We start from the raw sequence: 12,826 nt of genomic DNA on the forward strand, positions 1-12,826 counted from the left end.
CTTTTTACACCACTTCAAGCTTTCAGGGATTTTTTAAACAAATGACTGTTTTAGTGAATATGAGCGCACTGTACAGCTCTGTCCGGGGATTAAGAAAACAAAAGTAATCCAAATAAACCTTGGGGAGGGAGGGGAAGACAACCTGAGGAATGAATGTCACTTCTATTGAACTGGCAGGCAGACTGTGAAATCCCACCTGAGGAACAGGAAAGACACAGCTTTTCTGCTTTTTCCATTCAAATTCTGCAAGAATAAATCTGCTGTGCTTAAAGTGACTCTGAGCAAATGTGAGTGTGGCACACTGCGCTGGAAGAATTCTTCCTTACTTTGTGTGAGATTGAGGTTTTTTGTGCGTTTGTTTTCTTTAGAGTGTCTTCTCTCTGAACAGTTGAAGGATTTTATTTTAAAAATCATTTATAATATGTCAATAACTTTGATTCTACAAGACAAATTCCCTCACTTGACTCAATAAAAAATAAGTAGTTTGGAACATTGTTACTAAACTATGATGTTACATGGACTACACTGCTGATCATCACATAAAATACCAGTCAGCCTTTCTGAAAAACAGTTTTTCAATGGATTGTGCATGCTTGGATTTCAAAATTATGCTTTACCTGAACAACTACTTCTAAAACAATAAACAAAGAAAAATAAATAGGACCTGAAAACTTGACCAGAACTTCCACCTATTATGTTTTGAGTTTGTGGCATGTATGCGTTGCATATGGCATCATACCAGCACACTATTTCCCATACCATGCAATACTATAAACTACTGAAGAACACACTGTTCTCTTCTACCAGTAAGTAAAAGAAAAAACTTGTTGATTGGGATGTTTGGGTTTTTTTTTTGCTTTTATATTCAAATTGTCCCAAATCTAGGTTCTTTACCCAGTGTGCAAGCCAGTAACACACAGAACAGAGGTATTTCCAAGTTTATTCCACTAATGTGCAGAAATGGGGTGCTCGTCTTAAAACAGGTACACACCTTAGTTTCAAAAATCTCTACTTTTATACACTGATTATTACATAGTCAATTAATAGATATTCTCTTCAATGATTGGTCGAGATTTCTTTGCTTCCTGTGTAAATTAGCATGCAGACTCTGTCTTCTTCATCCATTGTTCTTTTTTGCGTAAGTGGTACCATTTGGGTATGTGGTCAATGAGCCAGTGGTCGCAATCTCCCCTTGCCGAAATTAACTTTTACCTACTTCTCCTCTGATCGTGGAAGTTCCAGGTGGTTTTCTCAGTTTGCTGACCAGGCCTACAGTTCATCACTCCCTCGACAGGAATACCCTGCTCATCAGCAATGCTACATTGTCTGGTGGTTAGTTCCGTAATTGAATTGTAGATAAATCATGTCTAGTTACTATTTCTCTATTTTAATATTAGGTAAATAATTAAATAGGGTTGGGGCACTATAGAGGACTTGAGCAGCAGCAGGTTTCCTTGGTCGCTTCAATTACATTTTACATTTCATTTTCCTAGTCAATTTTACTACAACAAAATCACTTAAATCCATGTTGTTCTTTATAGGCTTCCTAAATACCAATTTTCTTTTTACTCAAGCAAACTCCAGAATCTGGAAGTCATTTGCGTTTTTTTCCCCGACATGTAACTGAACCAAGAACTCTCTACCTAACATTCCTGCCTCTTCACAAAGAGATGGCCCATCCAAACAAAATTTAAAATTTAAGCAAGAACTGGCTTATTGATTATATTTTTCTCCAAAGAGCTTCTTTTTGATATGTAACCAGGCTTAACCTTTACAACTTAAAATTGTTTCTGAAAAAGCCTGCATAATTATTCATAGAAATGAAGGCATGTCCCCTGCAAAATTATTCCAAAAATTCAAAGGCTGCGATCTCCATTTCTGCTCTGTTTATTTACCCTGGGCTACCACTACCGCGGGGATTTTCAAAGTACCTTCAAGAAAAGACATGCTCGGATACTTTGCGTTTTTAGTATTGAAACCAAAAACAAATGGTAGCTAATGAATGTCTACAGGCATTTTTTAGTTACTGTTTCTCTTCGCTTTCCACAGGTTGCTGCACCAGCTGCTGTGAAGACACACACACACAAAAAAATAATCACAGCTCACTTTGTTTATTACTGTATGGGCACAGAGCAGAGCTTAAACCTGGGCCGGGCAATCCCCATGTCGGTCAGTTTCAATCCTCGCCGATTTCCGCGGAGCCCCGACTAAGGCCCTGTCTCACCCCGGCGCTGATCCAGAGGCAGACCGACCTCCCCGAGGCTCTCCTGCGGGCTCACCCCAGACGGCGGAGCGGGCACGGCACTCCTCCGGCCCGGGCAGAGCCGCCCGTCGGGGCAGCAGGGGCTGCGGGGCCCCAGGCGGCCGCGGGGCTCGGCCTGCCCGCAGGCTGCTTTCCCTTTGCGGTGAGGGCCGGGATCAAATAACGCACGCAACTTACTAAGCCGCTTGTCTGACGGCTTTATGACCCGTTTCCCCTTTTGCCTCGCTGCCCTTTGGGTGAGAACAAAGGCCAGCAGCAGCGGCAGGGCCTGAGAAGCCCAACCAACATGGCGCCGCCAGAGCAGGCCCCCACCCGCCCCTGCTGCCGCCGGCACTGCGCAGGCGCCGCTCGGCAATCGGCTTGCCGGCCCTCGGCACATCGATTGCTGAGGGAGCGGCTCTGCCACCTGCGCTGCGTCGCCGCGGGGCGGGAGGGACCGGCCGCCATCTCGGCGGGAGGAGGTGAGCCGTGTGGGGGTGTGGAGCTCGGTCCCGGGCGACGGGAGGAGGAGGAGGGATGGCGGGTTGCCTCGGGAGTGCTTCCCGGGAGTGCCCGTCCCGCCGTCCTGCGGACCCGCCCGCTCGGGGAGGGTAGGAGCGGGACGGGCGGGCGGGCAGACCTCCGGGGCCCGTCCCAGGTCCCGCGGCCGGGGGAGAGCCCCGGGCCCCGTGTCAGGAGCGGCGGCGGGGGCCGGGGTGTTGTCGGCTCCGGCGGGTCGGCCCTCGCTTCGGCCGCCGCTAAGCTTTCTCGCGTGTGCTGTGTTCGCAGGCAGGTGTGCGGCCGCCGCAGAGGATGGACATCAGGCCCAACCACACCATCTACATCAACAACATCAATGACAAGATTAAGAAAGAAGGTATCGGTGTCTGTGACTCGGCGGGCGTTGTCGCATGGCGCTGGCTTCCAGCTGGCCCGGCCACCCGCTCTCGGGCAGCGCGGTGGTGGGGCTCCCGGGGCGCCGCACGGATGGCGGCCCCGCACCCTGCTCCCGGCAGCCGGTTGCATCTCGGGAAGCAGCAGCAGCAGCAGCTGCCGCCGGCAAACCTCGCACAACGTTCAAGTCACTTTGTAAACGGGAGCCTGCGTTTCTAAGGGAGTTTCTGATTGCCTCTCCGCTGTGGTTCTGTAGCTAACTGGGACTAGGTGATCTTTAAGGTGCCTTCCAGCCCAAACCTTTCTGTGATTCTGTAATTGCACAGGTTTGGTTTTGCTCGTCAGTGAGTCACTGCAGCCACAGCAGTAATCAGAATATCCGATAGATGAGAAGAGGCCCTTTATACCGACTGTTACACCACGTTTCGGTGGCCAGCAGCCCCCACTCTCTGAAATGTGGGAGCATCTGTGTGCTCCTCATTTGTTTTAGCACAGCGCAAAAGCAGTGAACGTGGCATGAACGAGCCTGCTTTGCATCATCCTCTTAGAGACGCAGCCTTGCAGTCACTGTAGCCCTCTCTGGAGAGAAGTTACTCGATCCTGAAAAATTTTGGCTCCTTGCAGTGTGCTGCAAAAAAACCCCACAAACCTATTGCTCTTATCTGGCTTTATATTCGATGTCTGCATAGAACCATCCAGTTAATGCTCATGCTTCGCTTGTAATCTAAAGCGATCAAGGTAATTTATTTGTTAATGTTTGTGAACCAAGTGGCTGGATCAGACTAGCACTGAAATGTTTCTTCAGGGTGCTTCAGGGAGAGATCTGAAAGTGGAAACAGCTTTGCTGAGAAAGGATTTATTAATTTGTCAAGATGGTTCTACTGAATAAATTTAACTTGGGGCTTTGTTTGTAGCGTTAAGTACCCTATGACCTAGTAAGTCTCCATTATGAAATTGCGTGGTTGTAATTTTTAAATGTAGGTTTTCAAATTCCCTGTAAAGCTTAAAAATGTGATTTTTTTTTTTTAATACAGTTTTTGAAGTTATTTTTAAGGATTTGAGAAACCTTTTTTTGAAAGAATGTAGCACTGTGGTTGGTCAAGCACAACTGGAGGAAGTGCCAATGGGCTGGTATTACCAAGCCTCAACAGCAACAGAGGCAGTGCTCTTATGTGGCTGAAATATTTCAAATGTAAGATTTGTGAGTTAGAACAATTACATGATACAGAGGAATTATTTAGCCTGACTGAATAAGATTAAGGTTTAGTTTGGTGTGTAGTCAGGTGATATGAAATAAGGAAAATAAATCCATTGCAGCTGTAAGGTACAATGTGAGCATACAAAAAGATATTTGGATCCGGAATATTAAAAAATTTCGTGTGCATGAGAGAATTGATTAAACGGTTACAAACAAAATTTCCAAAATTAATCAGCTTTTAAGTAGTTCCAATTTTGAAATATTCTTATTTTAAGTCACACCTTTCTACTATTGCATGTTACAGTATGGATTTTCTGACCAGTCTTTGATGGCTTTCATACATCATACTTGAACGTGTGAGAGTGTGTGCATGTACGTGTATATGAAGGAATGTATATACATACCCTTGTGTAATTGTTACTCTCTTAGAATGGTAGAATGGATGGTGGTAAAACTTTTTCACTAGCTGAATACTTGAGGTGTGAAACCAAGCATTATGCACGAGCTTACACAAACTGGACAAATAAAGTTGTACTCGTGCAACAGTTTTGACTAAACTTATGTAACATATCACTGTGTGAGCTAAAGATGTCAAAAAACATTGTCCCTGAAGGACAGCAGACTCTGCAGATGTGGGCATTTGCATGTAACCTGTTGCAATCTATCTCTTTTTATATTGTCGACAGAGCTGAAGAGGTCCCTGTACGCCTTATTCTCACAGTTTGGTCATGTGGTTGACATTGTGGCGTTAAAGACTATGAAGATGAGAGGACAGGCTTTTGTTATATTTAAAGAACTTGGCTCGTCTACCAATGCTTTGAGACAACTACAAGGCTTTCCGTTTTATGGGAAACCGATGGTAAGCTATTTTGTTAGCCATAGTATTATACGGTGTTTTGGTACTTGCACCTTGTGAATTAACTATCACCTGTACTTGTAATTGTACTGTTACTCACTCGCATCACATCTTGATGAATATATGTATTTATGCAACCCAGAGGGATGCCGGAGAGACAGTAGCTAAAACACACACAGAGGCTGAACTTAGCATATAGGTTTCCTAAATGACGGCTTTATGTTTTTCTATGCTGGATTAAAGTTTTTAAGATCTTAAATATTTCCATTTTAATCATTGTGTCTTCTGTTGAACCAATTAAATGAATTCTGTAATATTATTGAAACTAGGTGCTTTCAGTTAATTTGCCTAGAGTAACCTTAATTACTATTATATTTGTAATAAATAGCTAGAATATGATGATTCCTTTTTGAGGTAACAGTGAGTAGCATGAAGATCTCTGCAAGATTTCTGGAAAGTTTTGCTTTCCAGAAATCAACAGATGTGACCAGTGATTTTTTTTTTTTTTTTTTTTTTTTTTTAAATTGATGGCTGGTTTTGCTTTTGCATGCATCAGATCACCAAACCAAGTAACTGAATTCCAGTACAACTTCAGTGAAGCAAATACACTGCTGGTTGATACAATGTGATTTTATAATATACTCAATAACATGCAGAATAGCACAACAATTAACATGTTGTTACCTGCTTGGATAATTAGGCATCTCTTAATTCTGCAACTATTTGTGAGGCGTAATGATACATGCAAATGGCCCATTTGACTTCAGTGAGGGATTGGTATATCAATACTGGCTTTCAGCTCGTGGCTTTGAGCATGAAGGAGAGCACAGACAGTTCTCGTGTTGCTGAGCCACGAGATTTTTTTGTTAACACTTCCAGATTCTCTAATGAAATCCTTAACAAGGAATTCTGCAAGCTCAGTTCCATCATTTACCCTTGAAGAGTTCTGTGCTCAGTAAAACTCGATAGGAAATAAAAAGATTAAGGCTTCATGAGGTTTCAGGTGTACTTCCCTCTTTGAGTATCGCCTGCAGCGTGCATACCCTATCTAGGCGCTAAACAAAAGCATTAAAAAACAAAGTCTTCAGCTGCTGTGTAATTTTGTATTGAGGTAGTCTCTGATAGCAAAAGCGATAGGGTTGTGTGCACATATAATGTTGCACGCCTGTATACTCATAGCTAAATCTGCTTACCGCCCTGGCTAGTGCACTGGGCAGCCTTTGTCAGAAAACCAGCACTGCTGTGCTGCTGACAGAGCTCATGCAATCCAGTTTGGATTAAGGCAGGTACTTGCCTTTCTATTTAAGACGTCTGAGTTTTGCTGAATTCAAATTTCTGTAGAGATCTGAGAAACTACTGTAAAATTTTAACTCCCTTTAAAATGGGGTTAAAAAATCCTCTGATTTTTTTTCATAGAAGCTAGTGCAAATTTTGTCAAATGTCTTTATATCACTTTGTATGTGTTACCTTGACAGATGTTAAAAAGATGCTGTTGGATGAACAGAGTTTAGATTTCAATGAGTTAACATTAGTAATTACCATCTTAGGTTTTTTTAGAGTTCCGTAGTTGTGTTCAGAATTAATTACAAGGATTAGATACTCTGTAAGCATACCTACATTTTATAACAATGTTTTTAATATAAGAAGTTCCTGAAAAATAATGTGTAATGCAGTTTAGTAGAACATATTTAATAAAAGTGATGCTGTCGTGAACCTGGCTGGCAGCTAGAACCATTCAGCCACTCGTTCACCTCCCCCTCTTCCCCTCCCCCAAAAGCAGGGGGGAAGAAGGGGCAAAAAAAGGATGGGAAAGGGAGGAAAAAAACCTCACCAGTTGAAATAAAGACAGTTTAATAGAAACAATAACAAAAGGAAAAATAACAATAATAACATCGGTCACTCTCACCTCCTGGTGAATTGGCACTGTCCAGAGCAGTGATCATGGATCCTCCCCCCCCAGCACTGGGCAACCCCCATTTATATACTGAGCATGATGTCTATGGTACGGAATATTTCATTGGCCATTCCATCCTTTTGTCTGTGCTTCGATGGGAAGCTGAAAAATGTCCTTGAATAGTGTAAACATCACTTAGCAACAACTAAAACCAATAGGTATTATTGACATTCCTTTCACAGCAATCACTAGAAAGAAAAATTAAGCCCTTCCCAAGTGAAACCAGGACAGGTGCAAAATGTTCGGTATTATTAACTGCAAAATGTACTGTTTGTTTTTTTTTTTTCTTTTAAAAGCGTATTCAGTATGCAAAAACAGACTCTGATATCATCTCTAAAATGCGTGGTACTTTTGCTGATAAGGAAAAAAGGAAGGAAAAGAAGAAGGCCAAATCTCTGGAGCAGTCAGCAAATGCAGCAAATAAAAAGGTTATCCAGGTAAGCTGCTTCTCTGTTTAAAAAAGAAACAAACAAAGAAACACAAAAGCTGTTTTAAATTATTTTTTAGGACTAACTATTGTCTTTTGGTACTTCTCAATTCCCTAAATTGTGGTCTGTTGATACCTAGTACTCCTGAGTGTTCGCTAGAAGTTGAAGGAGAGTGGGCTGATAATATAGTCCTTGCTGTTCCTTTTATTTCCCCCTCCTATTACCAGATTAAAACAAAGATGTAGGACAAAGGTAAAATAAACCAAAGTGTAAACTAACCTCTTTTTAAAAAAAGACAAAAGGGAGAGGTGTGCATGCTTGTCTTTAATGCCAGCTTCAAGTGCTCAACCAGCTTTGCCCTTTGGTGTTTTAATGCCTTATTTGCTCTGTAGGCACTGAAGAATGTTAAATGGGAACAAGATAATTCATTTACAGGTAGATGAAAAGGAGTTGCCTTGGAATGTATCTCCATTAAGGGTTGGCCTGGCCTCAACTAACAACATCTAGTAATTTATGTGCTGATTTATAGCAGAAGACATCAAGGCACAAAATTTGAATATTGTGTTATTTAACTACACTTCCTCTAAGGCACAAATTGGTATCAAGAAGACATAAGAGCGTTCATAGAAAGCAACGTTTCCTAGGTAGAATATTTGAATTTCTTAAGATTGATTGAAAAATCAATCATTATATACAAATCCCTTAGGAAGAAATAATTGCTACCAGCTATAATGGTAATAGCTTTAGTTATCCTTGCTAAAGTGGACTCCTCAGTGGAAACGCCTATTTTTCTCCTATTAGGTATGTCCTGTCTAGGCCTTCATTTTCAAAACTACTTTCTTCCTGTCTATTAAACTAAATTTTATAATGAGGAGAAATAGTTATTTGCTGTATCTGGTGACTCGGCTATTAGTCAGATCAGATATTACTGATGTTTTTTCTTTGCCTGGTTTTGATGTTCAGCAAAATTCATGTGCTTTATGTTTTCCTTCAGGAGGTATCTCATAAGCAACAAACGTTCCCTGGATTATAGCTTAAAAAAACCTTACCATGCTTCTTGAGTTGTAAAGAAACATGGTGATGGGTGCTTATATATTTCTAACAGAACACCTTTGTAAAAGTATTTTGTACTTATTTATTAGGGAGCAACACAAAATTCAGCCAATGCCCCAGGGACTGCAGCACAGAATCAGCAGGTAATGCTTTCATTTTATTTATTTTGTGACTAAAAGCACTAATGTTTAAAATTATTCTATATGAATAATAGTTTGTTACACGTGGAAACTTGAGGATATATTTTACAGCTTCCATTTTGTTTTGTGAGGCATCTGTGTAACAGCTAAATCACAGTAAACAAACAAAAGAAATCACACAAGTTATTGTGTCTGGTTGAAACGAAAACCTACAGGTTCTCATTATTATACAGAAAACTGCACTATTAACAAATCCCACTTGATTCTTAAATTTGGACTGTGCTTAGTATTAGTTGAAGGATTCTTAAATTTTTTTTCATTGTTAATAAATTTCCTTTAACTTACTTTGTTCTCATAATAGAGAAGAAGAAGGAAGACTACACAGGGTGCCAGAATATCTGCCTGAAAGCTTTCTTTCAGGAGTTTGGGGGTCCTCTGCTCACTTTCTTTTTTCTCAAAAGTGTTGTCTTTTCCAAAGGATTGTGTGGGGATGTAGCACCAACTCCCTACACTTCATGTGTGTTAGAAGTGGAGGTACTAAAGAGCCAGGATTTGCAGGAGAGCAAATACTATAGAAGAATATCTTTGCCTGCCCTGCATTTCTTAAGTACTGTCATTGAGATTTACATAATCCACAGGGGGAAATTTCATGCTCCCAGTCTGGGTTTTCTTTCAGGCATCATTTGTAACAAGGCACAATGTGTGTATGTCAGTTTGCATCGAAGCACAGCACTGGGTATTTAGGTATTTGTTTGAACTTTGGAAGTTTATTTTCTAATGGCACTTCTTGGAATAGTTCCATCAGATGAAGGAAATTGTTCTGCTGAGGCATTAAGTTGGCACCACTATTTGGACGTTTGAAGTTGTCCTTGATGACTTAGGAAGGTCCTCGCCTTTCAGCCCAGTATCAGCAAACTCAGCCTTGCGGGTTGCTACAAATTCATGTTAGCAGACAAATCTGTTTGATAAAGACTCTAAAGTTTAAAATCTAATGGGGTTTCTAATGAATAAATTTGAGTAGAATGCTGTAGTAAAACCATATGTGTCTTGTGGGTTTTAGATACTCAGTATTTCAGTACTACTGTAGATGAATAGGGTATTTACCTTGGCTTCCAGCTGCTCTTCCAGAAGGGTGCGAGTCTTTGATGGGTTCTTCCACTGCCACACAGGTGTCTTGGACAGCCAGTGCTTAGGCACCTCATCCCACCCTGGCAGTGCTGAGAGTGCTGCAGTATCAGCTGTTGAGTTGTCAAGTTCAAATATGACATCAAAGACAATACGTTACTGTGATTTTTGTGGAAGTAAGAACCTCTCAAAATTAATATATCAGTGTGATAGAAACAAGGGGCTATTTCTGCATATTGCATGAAGGTATACTGAAGTCCAGCTAACAGCGTTATGAGGAAAACTAAGGATATGTGAGTCCTGGTTCAAATAATCATGCAGACAGATCAAGAGGATCAGATAGCTGGAACAGATAGCTGTGTATAATCTGAGCTTTGATCTTCTGTTGTTGCAGGTGCCTGATAACCCGCCAAACTATATCCTTTTCCTTAATAACTTGCCTGAGGAAACAAATGAGATGATGCTGTCTATGTTATTCAATCAGTAAGTTTTGAATAGAAAGCACCTCTCCCTTGAATTCTTCTGTTACCTGTATGCTTTTTCTTAGTTGGCAAGCTGACTTTTTAGAAATGAGAATTTCTTCTGGAGGTATTTCAGTGCTTTGTCTTACTGCCAAGATTACAGATGTTGGTTCTGATGACTTGGTGCAGGAGGCAAATCTGATTTTTTTTAGCTGGTTTTGATTGTGTAAGTTATCTACTATCAATCTGCACTGGATTTAAGCTGGTGACTGTAATATTAAAGACTTTACAACAGCAGGAGCAGTTTTAAAACTAGCTTTAGTTGCTTCCATATGTGTGCAAAACAGATTAAATTGCTTCCATGTAATGATTCTTAATTGAGGCAGGGTTCTAAGGACTGGATATGTAAAACCCTTCAATTTAAATCCTTCATTAGTAGTAAATATACTTTTTTACGCTTGTGATAAGGCCTTATGCCTTCTGAAGAGACATGTATTACCCAACTAGGAAATATTATCTGACTCTTTCACTTTATTTTAAAGGTTTCCTGGATTCAAAGAAGTTCGCTTAGTGCCTGGGCGCCATGACATTGCATTTGTGGAGTTTGAAAATGAGAATCAAGCAGGAGCTGCTCGAGATGCTCTCCAAGGATTCAAGATCACTCCGTCTCATGCCATGAAAATCACTTATGCGAAGAAATAACCAGATGCTCCTACAAAGAACTTCTGCAGATAGTTGTTTTTTTTTTAAATACGATAACTTTGATCAGCTAGCATGTTTGCTGTTCTCTGCGGAAAACTTAAGACATGTAAAATTGCCACAACAGACAGACATAGCATTTGCACGGATCTACCGGATAGTAAATTTTTGTGTTAAAATAGTAATTTTTATAAAATAAATTCGGTTTGTGTTGTTTTCAAGCCATGTTTTTCCTCAAATCTGTCTTATTATTGATCTGTTAGGCTTGCAGGGCTTATTCAGTATGTTGGTTTAACTACTTTTTAGGTGACTTTCATGTCTCGGAATTGAGTGCTAGAAAAATAGCTGTCCCTTCAGAGCAAAAAGTATGAGCAGGAATGCTAGAAGTCAGCATATTCAGAATAAATGCAACACTCAATCTTCAGTCTTCTTATCAAGGGGACAGCTGCTTTTCAGCAAGGATGATTTTGTCACTTAAAACCAAACTATCATTAGTGATTTTCTTTTTTTCCACATAAGGGTAGAAATTGATTGGCAGCACTGTTGTTCAACTTGGTTTTGTCTTTCTAATGGTGGCTGGTAGTAGAAGCAGGTACAACAGATAAAAATTTATCTGTTGTCTTCTCTTCTGCTCTTTCCAGCCCTCTTACCAGTGATTTTAATAAATAGTTTAGGAAGGGATTTTTGGCTCTTTACAAGACAGCGCAGATAAGTCTGATGATCTAGTTTTAGGCAGGTTTTTTCAAAAATCACAGAATCACATGTCTTTATGCTTCTGGGTTTGGTTTTTGGTTTGGTTTTGGTTTTTCCCATTTGTTAAAAACCTTTACAGGTCTTGTGTGACATGAAATACACCAAACACAGTGAAGTAATCAGATGTAGTATTGTGAGTTGTAACGGTTCTAAATATTTGGGTACAAAAATCACTTTAAAGGCTGAAGTGTTTTGTTCAGGTGATGGAAGACCTAGGAAGATATTTTAGGTTAAGAGAATACTGAAATTTACTTAAAATATTATTATATTTTTGGTGAATCTTGCAGTAGCTGATGCATGGTGTTGGCTAGGAGGGTTGCAATCAGACCCCTGAAGATTAATGTTTGAGAGGAAGTGGTCGTACAGCGCTTGTCATGTTGCACCATGCCTTGCTGCTTGAGCATTTTCTCTGTCAAGCCTCTAACTAACCTTTCTTACAAAGAAGTAATGGGATGGAGTTAGATGATTTCCTTTAGTAGTTCAGGCAAGTATTAGAGTAGCTGATGTTTAGGCAAGAAACTGCAAGGAAGATTGTTTTGCATTGTAGCTACATTCTAAGTGTTGAGTTTTTTTCTGTTTCCAAAGTAATGTGGTCAATGGAAGCAGAAGGGACAGATGTTGGAGGCTGTAGCTCTTTCTCTATGACCATGGCTCAGTGCAGTCCCCTCCTGTGTTGTCTGGGCTCAGCTGTAGCTGCAGAGCATGTTTCTTCCAGTTTGTGTTCTGAAGTGATTGAGATCTGACTTAAAACTTCTTCAGACAAAGCACTGCACCTTCAGGGAAGCATGATTGCTTTTTATAAAATCTTGGTATACTTTGTAGTTCTGGCATGTCCACTCGATTTCTGAGCAAGTGCTATGTTATGTCTAAGCATGAAACTACCTACATAAACCACCTTTTTTTGACAAGACTTGAAAAGCCTTTTATCTTTTGCTCCCAGAGTACAGTGCAAGATCATGCCCCCTCCACAGCCATCTCAATTACTGTCCTATCCATATGTACGCATTTTTCCATTCTTTTTAG

The 12,826-nt window shown here is 40.6% G+C and overlaps 1 protein-coding gene across 2 annotated transcripts; it reads left to right on the top strand.

Moving 5' to 3' along the window:
- Positions 1-2,691: 2,691 nt before the first annotated feature.
- SNRPB2 (small nuclear ribonucleoprotein polypeptide B2) lies at positions 2,692-11,271 on the top strand. Of its 2 annotated transcripts, none has more exons than XM_082480823.1 (7): positions 2,692-2,724; positions 3,032-3,119; positions 5,021-5,193; positions 7,441-7,581; positions 8,715-8,768; positions 10,285-10,373; positions 10,894-11,271. In XM_082480823.1, the coding sequence occupies exons 2-7, from the start codon at positions 3,056-3,058 to the stop codon at positions 11,051-11,053; spliced, it is 681 nt and encodes a 226-aa protein (XP_082336949.1). In that variant the 5' UTR covers positions 2,692-2,724; positions 3,032-3,055; the 3' UTR covers positions 11,054-11,271. The 2 variants fall into 2 exon arrangements, with proteins under 2 accessions (XP_082336949.1, XP_082336950.1); XM_082480824.1 differs by lacking the exon at positions 2,692-2,724 and adding an exon at positions 2,753-2,853.
- Positions 11,272-12,826: the final 1,555 nt, after the last annotated feature.

This window comes from Vanellus vanellus (genome assembly GCF_965231255.1).
Source record: "Vanellus vanellus genome assembly, chromosome: 3".
In the NCBI taxonomy this organism is placed as follows: domain Eukaryota; kingdom Metazoa; phylum Chordata; class Aves; order Charadriiformes; family Charadriidae; genus Vanellus; species Vanellus vanellus.